The sequence below is a fragment of the Plecotus auritus genome (genome assembly GCF_963455305.1).
Source record: "Plecotus auritus genome assembly, chromosome: 1".
Taxonomy (NCBI): Eukaryota; Metazoa; Chordata; class Mammalia; order Chiroptera; family Vespertilionidae; genus Plecotus; species Plecotus auritus.
The window spans coordinates 15,210,827-15,234,119 of NC_137770.1; the positions used below are offsets into that span (position 1 = coordinate 15,210,827).

The window sequence follows — 23,293 nt, forward strand, 5'->3', positions numbered from 1 at the left end:
GCATTATGCTGAGAGCTTTTATCTCCTTTCATCTCACAGTCCCCTGTTTGGTAGTTACTATTGCCCTTTTGTGGGCGACGGCATGGAGACTTAGAGAAGTGTTGTTCCCCTGCTAAAGGGGAGCAGCGAGGCTGAGCCTGTGCTGTCAGCCCCTGTGCAGACTGTTGGAGTGTCTGAGTCTGCGTTGTGATGCGATTTGTCTGCCGTGTCTGCTGGGGCTCCCTGAGGGCAGGCTCCTCCCATCGGTCTTCGTGCCCTGGAGCCTGACAGGGGGCCTCGTGGGTAAGGCTTAGCACCTGGTGGGAGCCTGGGTGACGCGGTGATGGATCCATGGGGAGAAGAGCCCTTTTGCTCCTTGTTGCTTTCCTTTTACTACTGATTGTCAACTGGAAAAAAAAAAAAATGGGCCAGGAAGGAAGAGGAAAGGCTGCGGGAGTGCTTGTGTTTTATAGGGACCCGGGTGTGAAGAAAACCTCCGTCAGGAGCAAACGTGCAGAACCACCTGACAATTAGCACTTAGGTCCCCGTCCCCCGCTCCCTGCACCCCTGCATGCGTGTTTTTAGCCGAGTCCTCCTGCTGGTCTGGTGATGGGGTTTCCGAAAGCACCAGCTGGCGGGGAGGAGCACCCCTGCTTCCTTGTGGATGTGGGAGCCTCTGCTTGCTGCCTGGCTGGGACTTCAGGGTGCATTTGTGGATGGAAATGTTGTCCTGCTGCTAGATTCGGGGGTGCTGCTAGTCCAGGATAGTTGCATTTGGGGCTCCTCCGGGCTGGCCCGCCTACCCAGCCACGCGTGACGTTATTTTTATGCAGAAGTGTGTTCTGAGATTCAGGGAGTAGATATGCAGCCTTCTGGACCACAGCCTTTTCACAAGGTTAAAGCCTTTCATACATTTAAGAGTATCCATATGACTGACCCATCATTACCTCAGTTTATTCTTTTTCTGGAAAATAATGAAGAATCAATGGTTTTGAATAAGCCACCGATATAATTCCTTTTCCGCAGGCATCCGTATTAGTTGGTGCCACATTTTGTTTCTAATCCCTGTACATCCAGTAGATCGTGGAAGTCCATTTGCATGAGGTAGTCCTATGTAATTATTCATGAGAGTTGATATCCACGTCGCTCTGTGGAAAACGAGTATGTTTCATTGTGAGCACTTGTTCCCCAGGTGAAGTAAATGAACGTTTAGTTTTTTGGAGGTTAATAAAATGGAAAATAACTTTAATATTATGGCCATGTCTTCTAAGGCTCTAAACCTAGACTAAAGTATTGGTAGACTTGTTCTCACGGTCCAACTGGGTCAACTCAAGCGTGGTGAGCATTTTTTTTTTTTTAAATATATTTTATTGATTTTTTACAGAGAGGAAGGAAGAGGGATAGAGAGTTAGAAACATCGATCAGCTGCCTCTTGCACACCTCCTACTGGGGATGTGACCGCAACCAAGTTACGTGCCCTTGACCGGAATCGAACCTGGGACCTTTCAGTCCGCAGGCTGACGCTCTATCCACTGAGCCAAACCGGTTTTGGCGCGTGGTGAGCATTTAATGAGACTGCAGCGGGCCTAGAATTGGCCTCTCAGGATTCCTTTTCTCCCCCAGGCTTTTCCTGAGGTCATGGTTCGATTCCCAGTCAGGGCACATGCCGGGCTTGTGGGCTCGATCCCCAGTAGGGGGCGTGTAGGAGGCAATCAGTCAATGAGTCTCTCTCATTGATGTTTCTTTACCTCTCCCTTCCTCTCTGAAATCAATAAAAATATATTTTTTAAAAATATCATTCCTCTGCATTAGTCATAAATCTATAAGAAAGAAGCCGACAAAGCAAAATTCAGACAACTCTTAGAAGTACAGCTCAGCTGCCCACGCTTAGCTGTGAGCATCACTTCCCTCCTCACTCACTGTGTCTTTGGTTCAGCAAACATCGAGGGCTTCCTGTGTGCCAGGCCCCACGGTACCGTGGCGTGTGCTCCTGCCCCCATGGGCCTTACAAAGCAGGTGGGGTTGTGTGGGGGGGGGCAGGGGAGGGAGAAGGTTCTAGGCGTATAATCAATTATCAGGAGCCTGTGCCCAGGAAGCCGACAGACCTGCCTGTTCAAATGCCGGTTCTGCTACTTAATTTTCCATGTGACCAGCAGAAACTTACTTAATCTCAGTATCAGTTTCTTCATCTGTGAAATCAGGGTAACAGCCACCCTCCCGCTCGGGGTTGGTGTGGGCTCCACGGGGAGATCACGCTCAGTCTTCAGCCCTATTTCAACAAGTCCTGCCATTTGTTTTCCTCGGGGTTGGCAGCCTTTTCTTGTTTTGTCTTCCCCAGTGCACGCATTCCGGTGATTTTTTTTTCCTGAGTTCTTCACCGGCCCCATGTCAGCAGCACCCATCAGCATTGTAAACAGCCCCCAAAGTCTGGAAAACACAACCAACAGTTCCCCCACTTTATGTCGTGTACTGAGTGTGGGGTAGCTGGTCCCACAGTAAACTGCATTGACAAGGACATCGGCAGGAAGAAAGGGGAGGTTAGAAAATTAGAACGAGGGCGAGGCTGACTCCGCCAAACAGTGTGGCAGGAGAAGAGGTACTCGCTTGTGTGTGTTCAGCGGGAGCAATGTTTGTAGCGGGCAGTGTCGCCCGCGTGCTGGGTGCTGCCAGCCGGGGTGCAGCACAGATAGCGCGTGGGGGAGCTGCCGCCTGTGTCCTAGGCTCTGCATGCTGGGGTTTTGTGTTGAACACACGGTGGTTGACTTTTGCTGCAGGCTGGGCAACTCTGGACATGTCTTTGGAGGATTCTGTCAGCAATCCTTCCTCCCAAGTCTCAGTTTCAAATGTGTAGTGCTTTAAAGTTCAGTCCACTTCAGTGAGCCTCTGGGCTAAATAGAAACTTCCGAAGACCAGTTTGCCTAAACCTGCCTTGGAGAATGAGCAAAGGCAGAGTGAATTTCAAGGCTGCAAAGTGCAATGTCTTCAAATTCTGGACTCAGATTTTAGGGAGATATTAACACGCAGTTAAGGACTATTAAAAAAAAAAAAAGAATAACGCCCAGACACAGCCTTCTTACCTGCTTCACCAAGGAGGCCTCCTCCTCTGCCGGCATGTGTGGTATTTTCGTGGTCTAACGGAAGTCGAGTCCACTGTGTTGTTGAGTAACATAAATACTGGCAGAACGGAGCGTCCTTGGGAAAGAGACATCTGTTCATCCACAAGCTTATTACATTCCAAAGATAATGAAAGAAGTTACTAAAGCCTTTCATTTAAAAAGAAAATCATCTAGTAAAAGCGATGGCAGTCGCCTGGTGTGAAGCTAATGGACAGGGTTTGAACGTGATGGTCGTTGTTAGAGCGCTGGGAATGCCGAATGGGGAGACGCGAGGCTCGGAGTCATGGGGCCCGAGTGTCCACTCTGTGCTGTGGATCTGCAGTCATTAGTCCTTGGGGCAGTGCAACCAAAGGTCACAGCATGTTTCTGGAACCGGTAATTACGTGTCACGTAAGCCCACGAGCCGGGAACAGAGGGCGGAAGGTTTTTTTTAAAGTGCTTTGACAGAATTATGTAAGTCATCAACAAAGCCAAGAATCCTCAGTGCTTAGGTTCCTAGATCTTCCTTTCGACAAAACTGACCATACAAAAAAAACCCACAAAAAATGCCTGCCTCTTTTTAAAGACTATAGAATTACAAATGGGCTTTTCTGTTTCTCGTTTCTAACATTATTCAGAGATGGGGCTTGTCGTGACTAGTTTAAACTCTCAGATTACCTGGTCAATGTTAGTTGGCCCTCCTTAATGTTCTCATTGCTTTTTAAAGACATTTAATTTTCCCCATTCACCGTTTATCCCTTCTGTGCCCTCTCCCACCTCCACCCATTCTCATTCCTTTTTAAAAAGTACCTTTAAAACCAGAGAGAAGTTTCTTGAAAGAAAGGTAAATAAATGGGTTTACCACAGGCCCACTAAAACAATTTTCCTACTTTTTTTTTTTGCTTTCCCTAACTTAATTCCTTAGAAGAAATACAGATTCTTAAGTTACCAAAGTTACAAGCTTATCTCTTCATTCTGTTTGGAGTATGTGGTTAACAGACTTCAAACTAAAGGCAGTTGCTTCTGGCTTTGGGGCTGGCAGCCGAAGGCCACCCCTCAGGTGTGTTAGTGGGGTGGTCAGTGCTGAGCCAGGCCCAGGAGCCAACTATCTTGCTGCCTCTGGGGTGAGTTTGTGGGTGGCCTGGCCTCACCTCCTCCCCCCTCTGCTTTTCCTGGATGGACCAGGGAAGGTTCCCCCTGCCGGTCCCTCTGGTAGTCCGGGCTGCGGATGCTGCGGGAGGAGGCTCAGCCCCTGGCGTGGTCCGAGGGGCCTGGGCAGCGGGACGGGGCTGAGGCCATGCCAGGGACAGGGACCCTCCTTCCTTGTCTCAGATTTGAGATTGGATTACTTTGTCTTTTGCATGGGAATCTTTATCATGTTACTGTCTTATTAGTTTATTCTGGTAGAATTAGGAAGATGGCGTGTATGTATGAGAGAGCGATCGGGAGAGAGAACGTATGTTTGCTCTTCTAAGGACGTGCCTTATTTTGCAGGCAAACGCCGACCGTCACCGTGAACCTGATTAGGAGGAGGTCTTCTTCAAGGATGTCTCTGGTAAGAAAGAAGGAAAGCCACGCTGGCTGCGTTTCTCTTAGTGATGCCATCTTCCTTAATAGAGCAGGCTTACGGCAGTGCTGATTTTTAGTGTGAACGCAAAAGCGTGTCGATATTCTATTGTTTTTTGACCAAAGAAATGATGATTTTTTTTCCCCCAATAGGGTAAGCCCAGTATTGATATAACATTTATTATATTATACATTGAAATATTAGGTCAAATCTAATGTTTAAAATTTTGACTATTAGCCAAGAGTAATCAGGAGTTTGTAGATATTTAAAGTACTGGACAGTTTTGCCTACTAAAGTGAAATATACTCCATATAAGCCTCTTACATTCACACGTTTACATGAGAATTCAGGGCATTTTTGTCTGTCCCTCCTTGCCCTTAACTTTTCGGACGCAGCACGTTTTCTTGTGCTGTGTGATGTCTGCCCTCAGTGCACGGGGTTTGGCATCTCCACTCGGGGAAGCAGTGAGAATGGCAGATAAGAGCTACGGATTTTTACGTTCGCTTTTCATGTATGTTTGTGTCCTCTTTGGGAATGTTTTAGTGGAGAGAAAGAAGCCAGCAGATAACGCCTTTGCATGTTACCTAGGCAGTGTGTTTTAACCCCGCCTCCAACTTCCCATTTTTCAGCCTAAGCCTCAGCCCTATGTGATGCCCGCCCCACCCCCACTGCATTACAATGGACATTACACAGAACCCTACACTTCTTCTCAAGGTAAGGGGCACCGGCTCTGAGGGGCCTGACAGCATGGTTACAATTTGAATACATGATGAGATTTGGAAACCTTGAAGCCAGTATAAATTTGGACTGAAGTGACATGCAAAATTAGTGTGATGATTGTAGCCATGCTAGATTCATAGGATAGGCCGCCATTATAGTCTGTTTCTTGGACATGTGTAGAAAATATGCAGTGCATTAGTCCCCCCCTTATCCGCGGGCATATGTTCCAGGACCCCCAGTGGGTGCCTGAAACTGGGGTTAGTACCAAACCTTGTATGTATTATGCTTTTTCTTTTTTGAAAAAAGTGTTAATTTTGTATATTTCAGAGACTATTGATCTATCCTTTTTATTTTTTATATGTTTTTATTGATTTCACAGAGGAAAGGAAAGGGAGAGAGAGGTAGGAAACATCAATGATGAGAGAGAATCATTGATCGGCTGCCTCCTGCATGCCCCCCACTGGGAATCGAGCCTGTAGCCCGGGCATGTGCCCTTGACTGGAATCGAACCTGGGACCCTTCAGTCTGCAGGCCAACGCTCTATCCACTGAGCCAAACCAGCTAGGGTGGTACTGTGCCTTTTTTTAAACATACATACCCAGGGATACAATTTAATTTATAAATTAGGCACTGTAAGAGATTAATAATAACTAATAAAAAAGAGGACAACAATAGTTCATTTTACAGTTAGAATATAGTAACAATATACTCTAATACAAGTTATGTGAATGTGCTCTCCCTTTCTGTTTCTAAAAATATCTGGAATTTTTTATTTAATATTTTCAGGCCATGGTTGGCCGTGGGTAAATGCAGCTGCGGAAAGCACAGATATGGGGGGACTACTGTATTAAAATTTTTAAATAGTTAAATTTATCGAGGTAACATTGTTTAATATTATGTAAGTTTCAGGTGTATAACATCATAATTTGACATCTGTACAATCAAATGCGTGCCTACCACCCAAAGTCTAGTTTCCTTACGTTGCCATGTATTTGACCCATTTTACTTACTTTGCCCTTCCCACCCCACGTCCCCTCTGGTAACCACCATTCCATTGTCTGTATCTTGTTTTTGTTTTTTTAGTTAATTTGTTACTTTTTTGTTTTATATTCCACAGATGAGTGACATCATGCAGTTTTGTCTTTTTCTGTATGTCTTACTTCACTTAACATAATACCCTCAGGATTCTTTCATATTGCCACAAAAGGCTGTGTTTCATCCTTTTTATGGCTGAGTAGTGTTCCTGTATTTATAGGCATCACATCTCTATCTGTTCATCCATCAGTGGGCACTGAGGTTGTTTCCATGCCTTGGCTATTGTAAACAGTGCTGCAGTGAGCATACGGGTGCAGGTATATCTTTATGAATTCGCGTTTTCATGTTTCTTTGGTGAATACCCAGGAGAGGAATTGCTGGATCATATGTATTACATGTGGATGCTCACACGATCCCTAATGTGTCCCACTGGCTCTTCTTCCAGTGGGTTCCGGTGTGTCCTGTTATTCCCGCCGTTGCCTTTCAGTGCTTCCCTGCTTTCTGGCACAAGACGTCCCAGGTTCATTCTGTCTTTCCCCTGCCTGAGCCCTTCCTACTGTAGAGGCTTAAGCATTTTATTTTTAAAATGTGTTTTTACTTTTCACTTGAGTAGTATAGGGAGCTGTATTTAAGAGAGTGCTTCTAGCCTGGCTGGTGTTGTTCAGTCGTTGAACATTGACCTGTGAACCAGGAAGTCACGGTTCTATTCCCGGTCAGGGCACATGCCCTGGTTGTGGGCTTGATCACCATTAGGGGGCGTGCAGGAGGCAGCCGATCAATGATTCTCTCTCATCATTGATGTTTTTCTCCCTCTCTCCTTCTCCCTTCATCTCTGAAATAAAAAAATTTTTAAATGCTTCCAAAGCTGAATCTCAGCGTTCATGTAATATCTGCTCTCTCCTTTGTTTACAAGGTCCTGCTTGAGGCCAAGGAGCTTTATGCAGAGAAGTCATTCCACACCTTAGGAAGCTTAGAATCTAATAGTTGGGGGTAAGATAAGCACACAAATAACTTAAATACAAAGAGAACATGATTGTTTCGATGAGCGAGAGAAGCAGTTCCTTCCGTTCGGTGGAAGGATGAGTCTCCTCATGTTGGGGAGATTGAGAAGGGATTTCAGGCCACAGACGATGGGTGGGTGGGTTTTAGCAGGTAGAGAGGGTGGGTGCCTGCCTGGGGTCCCGCTGCTGGTTTGGGGGGACTGAATGCTCTGGCGCAGAATGAGGAGAAGGGTGTTTGGAGAGGAGGGTGGTCCAGTGGGCTCACCCAGGGAACTGGTAGGAATGATGCCCGAAGGGACTGTGGGTGGACGTGTGGTTTGTGCCGGGCCTTATGGTAAAGATGGGAATTTCCGTGCCGCGAGGTGGGCAGCGGGGGGCAGTGCTGGGGTGTGGACTCAGATGCTTTTCACCATCACTGTCCTCTCCGCCTTGCACCCTGCCCTGGTCTGGTTTCCGACCCCAGTCCTCCTGCTCCTGGGAAAAGGCTCTCTTCCCATTGCTGGTGTTTCCCTCTGCCTCGTTTCTTTCCCTGCATCTACATACATCTTACTACCTTTTGTCTCCTCTCTCTTCCAACTGCAGGGTGGTGTTCTTCCTTTCTTTCCTCTTTCACCCCCTTCTGCTGAGCGTTACATCTGTGTGCTGCCCGTTTGGTCCCCCGTTCATTCCTCCCGCCTTTGCTCTTCTGTTCAAGCTGCCCTCTCCTGGGTCCCCGGCACCCGCACACCCTCCTTACCATCAGAGTCCAGCGTGCTCTCCGCCTTGCAAATCTCAGTGTGTGGGTTCTCCCTCCGCCTCCCGCAGCATTGCTCACGGCTCCCATGCCTGCTTCCCCCTCCCCCGTGCAGGCTCCGCCCCCATCCAGATTTCACCAAGGACGAGTGTCAGGTCTGTACTTCCCACCTCTTCCTCACTCCTATGCTCAGCCCACGCTTCCAGGTCTGCTAGGTGGTCGTGCGGTTCAGGGGGCTGCGGCGTGCACAGCCCTTGGCGCAGCGCCAGGCTGTGATGAGCACTCAGTTAATCTCACCAGCTTTTCCAACTTGCTGAGCATTGATTAAAATGTTAAATCTGATCTCTTCACTTGACCGGCCTGTCCCTTTCCCCACGTTCCTTCATCCTCATGATGAAGTCACTCTCCTGGTTCCTTGGGTTCCAAACTGCATGTAATTTTTCTCATCTTTTTCCTTTTTGCCCTCAGCAGCCAGTCAGTTACAAATCTATGGGATTATACAGCCTCTAACTTCATATAACATCTCCCTTCTCCCTTTCCCTCTGTGACTGACCAGGTCAATTTCTCCTTTTTAAACCTCTCACAAGCTGCTGTGTCACAGGAGCTGACCCCTTCAGTGTCCACCTCCCAGGCTCATCGCGGCTCCCTGGTGACCATCCCCTGCCTGGGCTCAGCACTCTGCGCTACTCCCTCACTGCTTTTCCAGTCTCATTTCTGCTGTCCTTTTACTCCTCGCTGGCGGCCCGATGCTCAGCCACGCTGAGCATGGCCTCCAGGGTGGGGTGTCTCTGCTGCTCTGTCACCCAGAATGCCCTTGTCCCACGCACCGGGCACGCACCCTCTTGCCCGCAGGCCTCTGTCCAGTCAGGTAGGCTGTGCTGTGCTGTGGGAAAACACGGTTCTAAACCCTCTGTGGCTGACTCAGGAGAAGCTACTTCTTGTTCAGTTACCTGACCTTCGTGCATGGGCAGGAGGCCCCCGCTTCCCTCTGCAATGTTGCCGGTCAGAATGGCAGGGAAGGGAGCGTGGAAACGGGCTGTCGGCCTCTGCTCACGTTCCCATGACCATTACCAGTCCCACGGTGGTGCCCGACCTCCAGAGGGGGAGGCGTGATCCCGCGTGCACTTGGCGGTAGGCCGGCTGCTAATGAAAGCTGGGCATGCCTGCCCCATCCTCCTGTCCCTCAAGGCCCCTCCAATGCCATAGCTTCTGTGAGGTGGTTCTTGATCTTCCCTTCTCCATCCCCTTTTGATTTGACAGGGTTCCAGTCATTTCCCCCCGTAAGTTCTTAGCACAGTTTCTTACGCCTGTGGGCTCACAAATGGGTGGTCTGTGGGGTGCACAGAGGAGCCTGGAGGCTGGGAGAGCAGACAGCTGGTGCTTGAACCAGCTCCGCATGGGCAGCGGTTGTGCTAGTCCAGACAGGCTGCAGTGAGGGCCTGGGCTGTCCTGCAGTGAGCAAAGGTGGGGGGGGGGTTCCTGACTCAGAGCTCGTGTGTGTCCAGGTACGAGAAGAGCACTGTGCCTCAGCAGTGAGCACGCGGGGATGCATTTGAGTCCTGTCCCTTCATGGCTGTGTGCCCCCAGATCCAAGTCCAAACACCAGCCTGTGGTGTGTTCACTTTATGATCAAATGTTACTTAAATGGTGGTGGGGCTTTAGGATCACAGAGGCACAGCTTTTCACAGGCTGCTCCCCGAGGGCCTGGACGGCTGCTTTTCCTGAGGGGTGGAGATCATCTCGCGGTGTTTCAGGTGAACCCAGATGGGCTGCAGGAAGCAGGCCTCTTCCCAGCCCCGGCAGGTTCATGCACTCGTGGGCACCGGCAATGAGAGGGAGCCCCGATTCTGAGTGTGGCTCCCGGCTGCGGAAGCGTGGGGGCTGGCACCGGCACAGGTGTGGCTCGCTCAGCATGGCTGTTCTCGGCTCCGGCCCCCTGGTGAGGCTTGGCTACTACTGCTGACACTGTTGGACCTGGAGAAGCTCAGATCCTGCCCAGGTGTTGCCCTTTTTTGTTCATCTGGAAGCACCTACACAAACAAGCTGCAGCTCCACGTAAGGGTGCACTTGCGGGCAGCTGGTGCCTGAACCAGCTCCGATCAGCAGGGCCTCCCCACCAGGGGGAGGCAGAGTCAGGGCCCTGCGCCCCCGGGTGCCCAGCCTGCAGCTCCCGGGGCTCCAGAAGGGCTGTTTCATCGCTCCAGTCAAACGTGTTTTTGACTTTCAGAAAAAGACAATGTGTGCAATTGTACTCTTAATATTGGACTTAGATTTGCCTTATCTTTATTGCGTGCCACGTCCTGAACTCCATCCTCGGAGTCGGCAGAACCATCCCATCCTATAGACGAGGAAATGACCCGCCCAGGGTCACTCGGCGTGTGTGGGGGAAGCCAGGTCATTTCAGTACCATTTCCATAAACTGCATCATCAACATTCAAGACCTCGCTCAGTATTTGTCTATTAATTAGTCCAGTGTAGTACATTTTTAAAAAAACCTAATTTTAAACTATATTTTAATGTTTCCCCCCAGATAACCTCTTTGTGACCAACCAGAATGGATACTACTGTCACTCTCAGACCAGTCTGGATCGAGCCCAGATCGACTTCAACGGTCGCATCCGTAATGGCAGTGTCTACAGCGCACACAGCACCAACTCCTTAAACAACCCCCAGCCCTACCCGCAGCCCTCGCCCATGTCCTCCAACCCCAGCATTACCGGGAGTGACGTCATGAGGCCCGACTACGTCCCGTCTCACCGGCACAGTGCGCTGATTCCCCCGTCCTACCGCCCGACCCCCGACTACGAGACGGTGATGAAGCAGCTCAACCGAGGGATGGCTCACGCGGAGCGGCAGAGCCACTCGCTGAGAAACCTCAACATCGGCCACTCGTTCGCCTACAGCAGGCCGGATGCGCTGGTCTACAGCCAGCCCGAGATCCGGGAGCACGCCCACTTCCCCTCTCCCCAGTCGGCCCACTACCCGTTCAGTCTGAATTACAGCTTCCACAGCCAGTCCCCTTACCCCTACGCCGCCGAGCGGCGGCCCGTGGTGGGCGCTGTCAGCGTGCCCGAGCTGACCAACGTGCAGCTCCAGGCCCAGGACTACCCGGCTCCGAACATCATGAGGACTCAGGTGTACCGCCCGCCCCCACCGTACCCGTACCCGCACCCACGGCCCGCCAACAGCACCCCCGACCTGTCCCGCCACCTCTACATCAGCAGCAGCAACCCCGACCTCATCACCCGGCGTGTCCACCACTCGGTGCAGACCTTCCAGGAGGACAGCCTGCCCGTGGCCCACTCCCTGCAGGAGGTCAGCGAGCCCCTCACCTCCGCGCGGCATGCTCACTTGCAGAAGAGGAACAGCATCGAGCTCGCGGGGCTGACGCACGGCTTCGAAGGCATGAGGCTCAAGGACAGGACCATGTCGGCCTCGGCCGCAGACGTGGCCCCGCGGGCCAGCTCCGCTGGGGGCTCCCAGCCAAGTGTCTTCCCTGACAGGACGAGACGGGGAGAGATGGCCGAGCAGGAAGGCCCGAGATACGGTCATAACAAGTCCCTTTCCGAGGCCACCATGCTGATACACAGCAGTGAGGAGGAGGAGGAGCTCGAGGAGGACAGCAAGGCACGGGCTGTGCCCTCCCCACGCGCACGTGAGCCCCGGGGCAGTTACTCCCAAGAGCTGCCGGCGGGCTGCTCCTGTGCCGCGGCCTCCCCGGGCGTGGGCCCTCTGCACATCCACGAGCCCAAGGCCCATGTCACCGAGGCCGAGAGGAGGGGGAGGGAGGGCAGCCCCGAGCACGTGCCGGCGGAGGCCCAGCGGCCCCGGAGGGACGGGCTGCTGACGCCCTCCATGTCTGAGTCTGACCTCACCACGTCGGGGAAGTACCGGGCCAGGAGGGATTCTCTGAAGAAGAGGCCGGTGTCCGACCTCCTGTCGGGAAAGAAGAACATTGTAGAAGGGCTTCCGCCGTTAGGGGTAAGTGTTGGGTGTGCAGGTGAGCGGCAGCCACCCGCTCAGCGCCCCTCAGCCTGAGGTTTCTCAGCACCTTCTGCGCTCCGCAAGTCTCTTCTCTGGCTCCGTGCTTTTGATGTTTCCAGCTTTTTTTCTTGTAACATTTTTTATCCCTCTTCTGCCCTTTACTGTGTCTTTGACTTATTTGGAACACATTTGAGTTCGATTATCTATGGAAGTGATAGAGGTTGATGAAATTTTAGTGGTTTTTCTAGAGATAGATTAAATGTCAATGTTGGGAGCTCTGTGGAATGGAGCAGAAAGAATGAATGAAACATTTCAGCAGTGCAGTGTGAACGGAAAGGGAGCTAAGGCTTTGTGACCTGAGCCCAGATTGCTTGGTCCGCCGCCTGTTAGCAGCCCCCGAGCCGGTGCAGCAGCCAGCGCCGCGTTTGTTCCGTTCGCTGGTTTCTCCTGGGATGTCTGAGAGCGGCGTCCGCACTGCGGAGTGTTCCCGACGCATCCGTGTGCTGGACGTGTGGATGCAGCTTTGGATGTTGGCCATGATCCCTGAGGGCTGCAGCTTGAGCCTGGGGTTGGGAAGGTGGCCCTTGGTCAGGAAAGCTCCAGGTCTCTTTGAAAGAAATGAACTGAGAACTCAAGGAAGGTCCTTTGTAGAAAATGCAGGGTTACTAGTGAAATAGTCAGGATAATAAGTTACCATGACCTGGTTAAGCACGCCTTACCGATTGGAAGGAAAATATAAAAGAGCGTAACATCATCTCTAGCTGCCTTTTCCATAGCATCTACCGTGCGCTTTACCGTGTCCAGTCCACAACAGGCCTATTGTTCCTGCGGATGAGGAAGCGGACGCAGATATTAAGTAGCTTTCCAAGGTCGCAGAGCGAGTGAGGGACTAACTGGAATTTTAAACTGGTATTTATCTCTGCAATGTGTTCTCTTATCTGCTACCCTGTTCTCCGGCGAGTTACACTGTATATAATGTTTTGTTAAGTAATAATTGCTTATCTAAGCCTCTGTTCTCTGCCTTTCCACCAAAACCTTCTAACTTTGAGTCCCCGAGCTTTGGCCAAGCCTGTGTGGCCTTGGCCTGCCAGGGTGTCCACTCGGAGACGTCTCGCTGCATCGCTCAGGCTTCCGCTCCTCATTGCCTGGGCCTCCCCGCCCCAGCCAGAAGCCATGCGCTGACCTGTCCATTCTGTCTTACGTTGCTCCCGTATCCTGGCAGCTAGGGTTCCTCAGCTCTGCCAGATGGCAAACTCACACATGGGGGCCCATCGCAAGTGTGCTTCCAGCCTTGTATTTCATAAACAGGAAAAAATTCCCCCAGTGTTACTGTGCTTATGGAATAGAGAAGTACCCATAAATTAAACCTACTTATAATAGTGCTGTGGGTTTAACTGTGTTTTCTTTCAATGAATTTTGGGTTTGAATAATTTAAGTTTACTTTTAATTTGGGGGGAAAGCACTTTCTTACTCACCTACCTGTGCAGTCAGGCCCCTGCCTCAGGTGGGCTGAAGGTGTGGGCTCATAGTCGGTGGCTCAGGGTGGGGCAGGGGTGTATGTGATTCCACAGCGACCCTGCTGGAACCCCTGAGCCAGCTGCACAGTCCCTTTCCTAGTGAATACCCTCCCCTAAGTACATCAAGACCTGTCCATCATTTTCATGTGACCCAAGTCTTTTCCCCAGGCGATACTTGTTTTGAGTGTGGTCCAATAGTCAGGCCTCTGGTCACTGCGTTTTTAGTGGGCCTAGCAAGTCCTGTTAAATCTGAGTATTTTGACCAAGTTGGTTCCGTAAAAACACAGATTTTCTCTCTCACTGACTTTTGAGACCTACAGGATTAATTTAATAAGACTGTGTGATTGGCTTATGCTTTTGCTCCCCTTCTTTTCCCATAAGGGATTCTCTTGAAAAATGTGCATGGGAGCTGGGGCCGGGTGTAGAACCAGATAGTGGGGAAACTGGTCTGAGTCTGGACCCTGCCTTTTTTTTTTTTTAAGTATATTTTTATTGATTTCAGAGAGGGAGAGAGAGATAGAAACATCAGTGATGAGAGAGAATCATTGATCGGCTGCCTCTTGCACGCCCCACACTGGGCATCTAACCTGCAACCTGGGCATGTGCCCTGACTGGGAATCGAGCCGTGACTTCCTGGTTCATAGGTCAGCATTCAACCATTGAGCCACGCTGGCCCTGGGTAGAGCCTGCCTTTTTTTTCTTTTTCTTTTTTTTTATTCTCTGCTCAGTGGGTCAGACCCTCATGTACCAGAGCCTCAGCTTCCCTGTCTGTCACACAGGGGCAGTCATCTCTGCTCTGCCTGCTGTGGCAGGAAGTTCTCCGTAAGGATAGGCATGAATATTGCTTCTGAATTCTATATGCAGCATAACTGATTTTACTGAAAGGTACTATTTATTGTTTTGACACGGATTACCATTTCTCTATATGAAGAGGGTGTGACCTTGGGCAAGCTTTTTAATCTCTCTGACTCAGTTTTCTCTTTCGTCAAGGAAGATGAGCCCAGAGAGTTGTTGGGGGGATACAGTGAGCTCCCGACACACAGGCAGTGCTCAGCTTTACCATATTACTGTGATGTGGCACCATACATTTAACTTAACAGCTTCCCAAGGATTGAATAGCTCAGCCCTGTTGCCATTGTATCGTTTAACTGTGACAGCCAAGAAACTCAGCTCACGGACCAATGTGAATTGAGGTTAGGTTTAGGATTAAAAACAGGGACGTCAATTGCAGACAAGCAGGCTCACTTTAGAACTCTCCACCCATCTCCACCTCAGGGACTTGATCGCTATCTGAAAAGGTGGAGTGCTCATGCAGCTGCATAAAGATTTTCTTTTCGTTGTACAGTCTTAGTATTGTGTGGTGGTTCTCTCGTAAGAAATCACTTGCAGGTGTTTAAAGCCACGTGCTTGTACTCTCAGGGCTAAGTAAGGGGTATTTGAGGCTGCTTTTGACTATATGCCCCTTTCTTCAAACACTGGCCTTAGAACTGGCCTGACAGCCAATCAGCTTCCTCCAGCTGATCCCAGCCGGGGCATCTTGACCCACCCCATCCTGGCGGGGGAGAACTGACCGTTAAATCTTCAGGACTCTTGTGATTCAGTTGGTGTTACATTGACAGTTTGAAATAGGCCATGGTGGGAGTGTCTGCGCCATGGAAATTGGCAAACTTGACAGATCAGAACTTTCCCCCACCGGAGAGCCAGTTGTTGAACATGTATTAGCCTACCACTGTGTTTTGCACACATTAGAATCATGAAATGTCCACCTGTACAGCAACCTTTCAGTCTCCCTCTGTTCCCGTCTCCCTCCTCCTCTCTCCCTCCCAGGCTGGTAGAGCTGGTTTCATTTATGAGACAGAACTGAGAAAACCATTTTTTAAAAATTGGGGTTACTGCCCTAACCGGTTTGGCTCAGTGGATAGAGCATCGGCCTGCGGACTGAAGGGTCCCGGGTTCGATTCCGGTCAAGGGCATGTACCTGGGTTGCGGGCACATCCCCAGTAGGGGGCGTGCAGGAGGCAGCTGATCAATGTCTCTCTCTCATCGATGTTTCTAACTCTCTATCCCTCTCTCTTCCTCTCTGTAAAAAAAAATCAATAAAATATATTTAAAAAAAAAATTGGGGTTACTGCCGTTAGGGTAATTAGGACTTCCAAGGAGGTGTAGAACAGCTAAGGAAACTTAGCATTCTTAGGCTTATTTGCCTTAGAGACAATCATTCACTTTAACAATAAGTTTAGGAACACCTGATCTCAGGAGAGAGCTTCTGTTGATGTACTCTCTCTCTCTCTGTTTTAAAATAAATACGTTTTTATTGATTTTGGAGAGAGGAAGGAAGAGGGAGAGATAGAAACATCAATGAGAGAGAAACATCAACATCGATGGGCTACCTCCTGCACGCCCCCTACTGGGGATCGAGCCCGCAACCCTGGGCACGTGCCCTGACCGGGAGGTGACCTCTCCGTGTGTGGGTTGATGCTCAACCACTGAGCCACATCAGCGGGATATGATGATGTGCTCTCATATCTGATCTTTCTAGTGTCGTGATGGAGATTTTAGCCCTGTTTGATTTTCCTGGTTTAAAAACGTGGCGGTTCTGAGAGGTGTGGTGATCCAACTCAGGTCACACAAGTCTGAAACATTACGCCAAACAGAACGGCAAGCTACCACAGAAAACATTCCATTTTCCCCCAGAATGATTTAAAGAACTAATTTATATATATTTTTTAAAAAAACATCAAAGCTTATTGCAATCAGGTGGTTGTATTTAAAGCCTTTTTCATGGACAGCAGCTGATGTTTTGGTGCGCCGCGTTGAAATTGGGGAGTTCTCTGCAGGAATGCTGTCTGCTGAGAGCCTCACCTTTCATTACAACAGAACCCCGAAACCGGCTGCATTTCAAAACCTCCTATCTGGACGACTTATCAGGGCTTTGGCCTTGAAGGAATGTCACCCTCCTAATATCTGTTAAACCAGTGTGCGCGCGCGCGCGTGTGAGGGAGCGCAGGTTCTCCTGTTTGTTGCCAGTCTTCAGTCCAGTTGCTCTTCAACGGGGCTGTACTTGTGTATATTTCATATATACATATAAATATTCTTACAGGGAATGAAAAAGAGCCGGGTAGATGCAAAAAAAATGGGACCTCTCAAACTGGCTGCCCTGAATGGACTCTCGCTGTCTCGCCTGCCTCTGCCTGACGAGGGGAAGGACATGTCAGCCCGAGCCACCAATGACGAGAGGGTACGTACAGGCGGGCTGGTCCCCTCCCCGGGATAGCTGGTAAAGTGCTGCATGTCTGCTTCCTGAGATTCCAGAGCATTTTTTAACCCATTCAGTGATCATAAATGAGTGTTAAGGAATTTTGTGATCTGGACCTTAAAATTGGGGCAAATTTATAGCTAATGTCTCAAGTTCAGGCTAGAATGTTTTTGTTTGTTTTTTTCTTTTTCTTTTCTGCATGTTGTTCTTTACCTTCTTCCAGCCATCTGTGGCAGTCTTGGTTTTTGATGGCTTTTAAGTTAGAGAGGAGATCTGCAAATGCCTATGAGAACACACAGGAAAGAAGGCAGATGTTGCTTTTATTGCACTGAAAATTACCTCCATAGTAAAGGGTTACTGAAGCTTTCAAAACTTCCTTGGCGACCACGACCGACGTGAAGCACCCTAAGCAAAAATGAATGTGCTTACCACTGGGTCCTGGAGGTGGTTTCCAGCATTCACCACTGTTTTCAGTTTTTTTTTTTTTTTTTTTTTTATATATTTTATTGATATTTTACAGAGAGGAAGGGAGAGGGATAGAGAGCTAGAAACATCGATGAGAGAGAAACATCGATCAGCTGCCTCCTGCACACCTCCCACTGGAGATGTGCCCGCAACCAAGGTACATGCCCTTGACCGGAATCGAACCCGGAACCCTTCAGTCTGCAGGCCGACGCTCTTTCCACTGAGCCAAACCGGTTTCGGCTGTTTTCAGTTTTTATATGATTATACATTATGAGATTGAAGCATGCGTTCATTGATATTGGACTCAATGATCCTACTCCAGGATTTACTGACTTCCACGGGGACTTTTCCGTTTCACAGGGATCACAAAACTGACCATAAATTAGAGAAAGTGAATCCAACAAATGGCTTCAGGCCAGTTTTTCACCTTTAAGCGGAACGTTTTTGCCTCTATTTCTCACCAATAAGATTATTTCATTTGCTATTGTTATGGCTTGGTCAAAATTTAGCTCTGGTTTCACCTAGAATTTTCACTTGAAGCCGCTGTACAGCCGACGTATAGCTGTGCCTGTGACTTTATTCTTGTCGTCCCCCGCATTCTGTTGACAGTGTAAAATTCTGGAACAGCGGTTGGAACAGGGAATGGTGTTCACAGAATATGAAAGAATCCTTAAAAAACGGCTAGTCGATGGGGAGTGCTCAACGGCCCGACTCCCTGAAAATGCAGAAAGAAACCGATTCCAGGACGTGCTTCCCTATGACGATGCCAGAGTGGAGTTGGTCCCAACCAAAGAGAACAACACCGGCTACATCAACGCATCCCATATTAAGGTGAGAGGAGCATTTACAATGATGAACAGGACGTGAGGTTCTGAGTTCAAGTACACGACTTAGAATGACATTCAGGCTTGTATTCTGAAAACACCCTGGTTTTGATCCACTGTGTTATGTGGTAAACTGGGAAATCCAGGCGCCCAGGCTGGGAAGAAAATGTTTATCAACAGAGTCACCTAAGCTCTGGCCACGGGCTAAAACCCTCTGCCCCCAGCCGTGTAATCAGGACTCAAAGCGCCGACTTGCCCAACTTCAGAACTTCATTTTCCTAAATCTGATGACTTTGTCAGCTGCTCCTGAGAGAATCTATAACAGGGGTGGGCAAACTTTTTGACTCGAGGGCCATAATGGGTTCTTAAACTGGACCGGAGGGCCAGAACAAAAGCATGGATGGAGTGTTTGTGTGAACTAATATAAATTCAAAGTAAACATCATTACATAAAAGGGTACGGTCTTTTTATTTTATTTTATTTCAATAGCTTTATTCATTTCAAACATTTTAACAAGAAGAATGTAAACACTAATTATTATAATTTGAAACTTCAAAAAATGGAGGAATCATAACACAATAACATACCTTATATTGAAGATGGCAAAGGCAAAATAAAATTACCTAACAAAGGAAAGGTACAAAAGCCTTTCAAATTAAACTTAAATATAATAAAATAATTTAAAACTAAAACAAATAGAAAAGAACAAAATGTGTAAACAGTAAATTAAACATTTTCTTTAGTGCAACTTCCAAATTATGCCCGGGACGTAGATGTAGATGGCAATGTAGACTGGGTTGAAAGGTTTTTGGTCTTTAAAACATCAACTTCAGTGGGAACAGTGTTGTTGGTCTCCTTTTTAGCTAATGCATCAAAGTCTGGAGTTAGTTTTGTTGTGGCTATTCTCAGGATAGATCTGAGGTGTTCGCCAGTTAAGCTGGATTGTGAGGGGCTTTGTTGATGTTCATGACGCTAAATGTCTGCTCACAAACATAGGTTGACCCAAACAGCACCAGTATCTTCTGTGCCATCCTCCGGATGTTTGGAAAAGTGGCTTCATTAAGTGAAGCATAAAAGTCTCTTAGTTCAAGAGAGCTGAATTTCTCCTTTAGGACAAAGTCAGACTGAAGATCGATGAGTTCCAGTTGCACCTCTTCTGGTGCTGTTTCAGGGTTTTGTGACAAAGGACAGGCCACCAGTTGAAGTGACTAAAAGCTGAAAGTCTTTGTTGTTTTATTAACAAGTCATTGTGATGTACAGAATGTGGGAACAGGAAAAAATTGTGTTTGAGTAGAGCTCTTAATCTTACCTCAGAAAGGCTCTGATACTGTGCTCTCCAGGGGCGTGTCTCCCTACATCACCACGATAACGTGTCTACGCATTCCCAGGGTGATGTCGGGGGACACGTCCGCGGGCATTACAAGGAGCCTCTGGAAGATTGAGAGGTTGTTCCTTCTACTGAATGGGTGGATATAAATCCGCCCACTCAGAAGAAGGAGCTACGGCCGTGTTTCCCGACGTTGCCATGTTAACACTGCTGGTGAAGGAGCGGAGGGGAGAGCAAGAGAACCCTCCGCTCTTTTGGCTCTGCAGGCCGGATAGAACAGCCGAACGGGCCGGATCCGGCCCGTGGGCCGTAGTTTGCCCACGGCTGGTCTATAAGCTAGACCTGGTCTTTCCTCATGACCAACCTACGTGCATTTCTATGTAACGGAAGTGTCCGGGTTTTTTTTTTTTTTGAAGTATTTTATTGATATTTTACAGAGAGGAAGGGAAAGGGATAAAGAGTTAGAAACATCGATGAGAGAGAAACATCGATCAGCTGCCTCCTGCACACCCTCTACTGGGGATGTGCCCGCAACCAAGGTACATGCCCTTGAGCAGAATCGAACCTGGGACCTTTCAGTCCGCAGGCCGACGCTCTATCCACTGAGCCAAACCGGTTTAGGCGGTGTCCGGGTTTTTCAGTGTTTTCACCAAAGCTTTTCCCCGTAATCACTCTTAAACAGTGTTTTGTTCTTTGAAGAGGCAGTGCCACCTTTCCCCTGGAAATAGTAAAAGGTCATTTAACTGGGGTAGCACGTCGCACCCATTAAAATGCAAACAGTGGTGGTTCACAGTAGGGAGAGAGGAGAGCCAGCTGCTCTGTCTTCTGTCGCTCGCACCCTCGTTCCTGCCGGTGAGGGTCAGTCTCCTTTGCGGGAGGGAGGAACTTCCCCTCAGTGCGTGAATGAGTCAGGATCTGTGGTCAGGAGCTGTTTCCTTCCTCCCATGTTCTGTTTAGTTTGCCAGTGACGTTTGGGGAGACCAGTTCCACACGTGCAGCTTTCCAGCGACCTGGCGGTCTGCCCGTGAGCGGCACACCCTTGGTTGGGTATCTGCGCATGTGCTTCTTAGTGTGTGGGCACAGTCTGCATAAGAAGCGAGCCTTGCCCGAACCGGTGTGGCTCAGTGGGTAGAGCGTCGGCCTGCAGACGGAAGGGTCCCGGGTTCGATTCCAGTCAAGGGCATGTACCTTGGTTGCAGGCACATCCCCAGTAGGGGGTGTGCAGGAGGCAGCTGGTCGATGTTTCTCTCTCAGCGATGTTTCTTACTTTCTATCCCTCTCCCTTCCTCTCTGTAAAAATCAATAAAATACGTTAAAAAAAAGAAGCGAGCCTTTCTTTGGAATAACTCACCCAGCCTCTCCTGTCTGGGTGGATAAGAGCGGAATGATGTCGTAGTTCTATAGTGACATTTCAGACTCTCCAAAGGCAACCTGAGGAAGAGGGGGAAAAGGCTGACCTCGGAATTACTGGGCAGACGCTCCCGTGTGGGACCTCGTGGTACTTATCTGGATAAAGAAATGCTGGCACCTTCCCCTGAGGTTCCCCATCAGACTCTTCCTCATTAGCTCTTGTTCACTGTGTAACTGTTGCCCCCCGTCCCCCGGCCCCAAACCCCTTTGCCCACAGTGCCTGCCCGAGTGGGTGCTCAATGAGTGGGGACGGGTGGCCTTAGCGAGAGCGTGGGCGGGTCAGTGCTTGGCACAGGCTTTTACGCTGAGTGGTCACTAAGAATCAGTGCCGCTGAGATTTAACCCAGGTCTCCTGACTGCAAATCCCAACCACAGTGGTTATTACTTAGACCTTTCTCCAGGAGGGCATAGCTTAGTGTCATGATGGAGGGTGATTTGGCTCAGAAGGTCAGAGGTGAGACTTCTTTAAGCAGGAAGAGTATTTTCCCCTAGAAATCGGACATTTAACTTGGGTTTTGGCTTAGTTGCGAATGCTTTTCTCAATGTGTTTAGTTCTTCATGAGGGGAAATTGCGTTTGAAAGCTGGGGTACTGGGATGTTGATAATTACTTTTACGAGAAGAGCCATAGCAGCAGCGGCAATAACAACTACTCATTGAGCACCGGTTACGGTCAAGGCACCATGTGTGCATGGACTCAGTGCTTTTTTTTTTTTATAGTAAAGGTGGAAATTTATTGAACAAGTACAGACTCCCACGTGGGAGGGGGAAAGAGTCCCCTTCACTCAGTTCTGACGACAATCCTACGAGGGCAGGCAATACATATATACATATGCATGTACATATACATATATATTTTTTAATACATTTTTATTGATGTCAGAGAGGAAGGGAGAGGGAGAGAGAGGTAGAAACATCAATGATGAAGAGAATCATTGATCAGCTGCCTCCTGCACGCCCCCTAACAGGGTATCGGGCCTGCAACCCAGGGATGTGCCCTGACCGGGAACTGAATCATGACCTCCTGGTGTATAGGTCGATGCTCAACCACTGAGCCACACCGGCCGGGTGGCAGGCAATATTTTTAACTTGAGAACTAAGATTCAGAGAGGTTAAGCAAATTGCCCTGGGTCGCATAGATATTACGTGAACTCATAGTAAGTTTATGAAGATGTCAGTAGTGGAAATTGTACTAACAAGGAAAAAGAATAAGATGAAAGCCTTTCTTTATTCTGAATAATTTAGTTCACTTTTTAGTATTACCACAAACAAGTGTATGTACATGCCTGTGTACATACATGACATACACACACTCATTTTTTAACCCTTCCTCGTCTCAGGTCTCTGTCAGTGGAATTGAATGGGACTATATTGCCACGCAGGGCCCGCTGCAGAACACCTGTCAGGACTTTTGGCAGATGGTGTGGGAACAGGGAATTGCCATTATAGCGATGGTGACAGCGGAAGAGGTAAGGGCTCATTTCTCTCCATCGGTTTTCTGCGTCTGAGATGAGAAGTTATTGCCGGTCCTGTGGGGATCCCGACACTCAGAGAGAGGGGCAGGTTGGGAGAGCGATGCTGCGTCTCGGCGTGCTGTCTGTGTGTAAAAGGGCTTGGACTGCTGGGCTTGCGCTGTGTTTTGACAGTCCGTCCGTGCGTGCGTCTTTAACAGGAGGGCGGAAGGGAGAAGAGCTTTAGGTACTGGCCACGCCTTGGCTCCCGGCACAACACCGTCACCTACGGAAGGTTCAAGATCACCACCCGGTTCCGCACAGACTCGGGCTGCTACGCCACCACCGGCCTGAAGATGAAGCACCTGCTCACGGGGCAGGAGAGGACCGTCTGGCACCTGCAGTACACGGACTGGCCGGAGCACGGCTGCCCCGAGGACCTCAAGGGGTTTCTGTGTAAGTGTCCCTGCTCCCAGCACAGCCCCTGCTGGGGCTCTTACATCAGCCACGGAGAGGAAGGCTTATGTTCCTGAAATATTTCCTTTATGTTGTCTCGTATTAACTCTGGGCTTGTTTTAAAATAAAGGTTTTAAGTGTTTAGGGGAGGCTTGGCAGAAGTTTTTATTATTTACTTACTTTGTTTACTTTTAGTGATTTCAGAGAGGAAGGGAGAGGGGGAGAGAGATAGAAATATCAGTGGTGAGAGAGAATCATTGATTGGCTGCCTCCTGCATGTCCCACACTGGGGCTCGAGCCCGCATGCTGGGCATATGCCCTGACTGGGAATTGAACCATGACCTCAACCATCGAGCCACGCCATCGGCTAACAGAAGTTTTTTAAGTACAACGTGGTAGTGAGTAAAATGCAGTGAATGCGTCTTGGGGAGTGTGTCCTCCCTTTGGTTTTGTAGGTGAGAAAACGGGAGGCCAG

General features: G+C 49.1%; 1 protein-coding gene across 1 annotated transcript in view; it reads left to right on the forward strand.

Moving 5' to 3' along the window:
- Positions 1-23,293, forward strand: part of PTPN21 (protein tyrosine phosphatase non-receptor type 21) — a gene marked incomplete at its 5' end in the record, with an annotated part of 70,713 nt that overhangs the window by 38,593 nt on the left and 8,827 nt on the right. Inside the window, 7 exons of the mRNA XM_080684077.1 lie at positions 4,569-4,629; positions 5,271-5,355; positions 10,661-12,111; positions 16,732-16,869; positions 17,962-18,183; positions 22,252-22,380; positions 22,584-22,818. Of these exons, the coding sequence (XP_080540203.1) occupies positions 4,569-4,629; positions 5,271-5,355; positions 10,661-12,111; positions 16,732-16,869; positions 17,962-18,183; positions 22,252-22,380; positions 22,584-22,818 (2,321 nt within the window). The remainder of the gene's footprint in view (positions 1-4,568; positions 4,630-5,270; positions 5,356-10,660; positions 12,112-16,731; positions 16,870-17,961; positions 18,184-22,251; positions 22,381-22,583; positions 22,819-23,293) is intronic.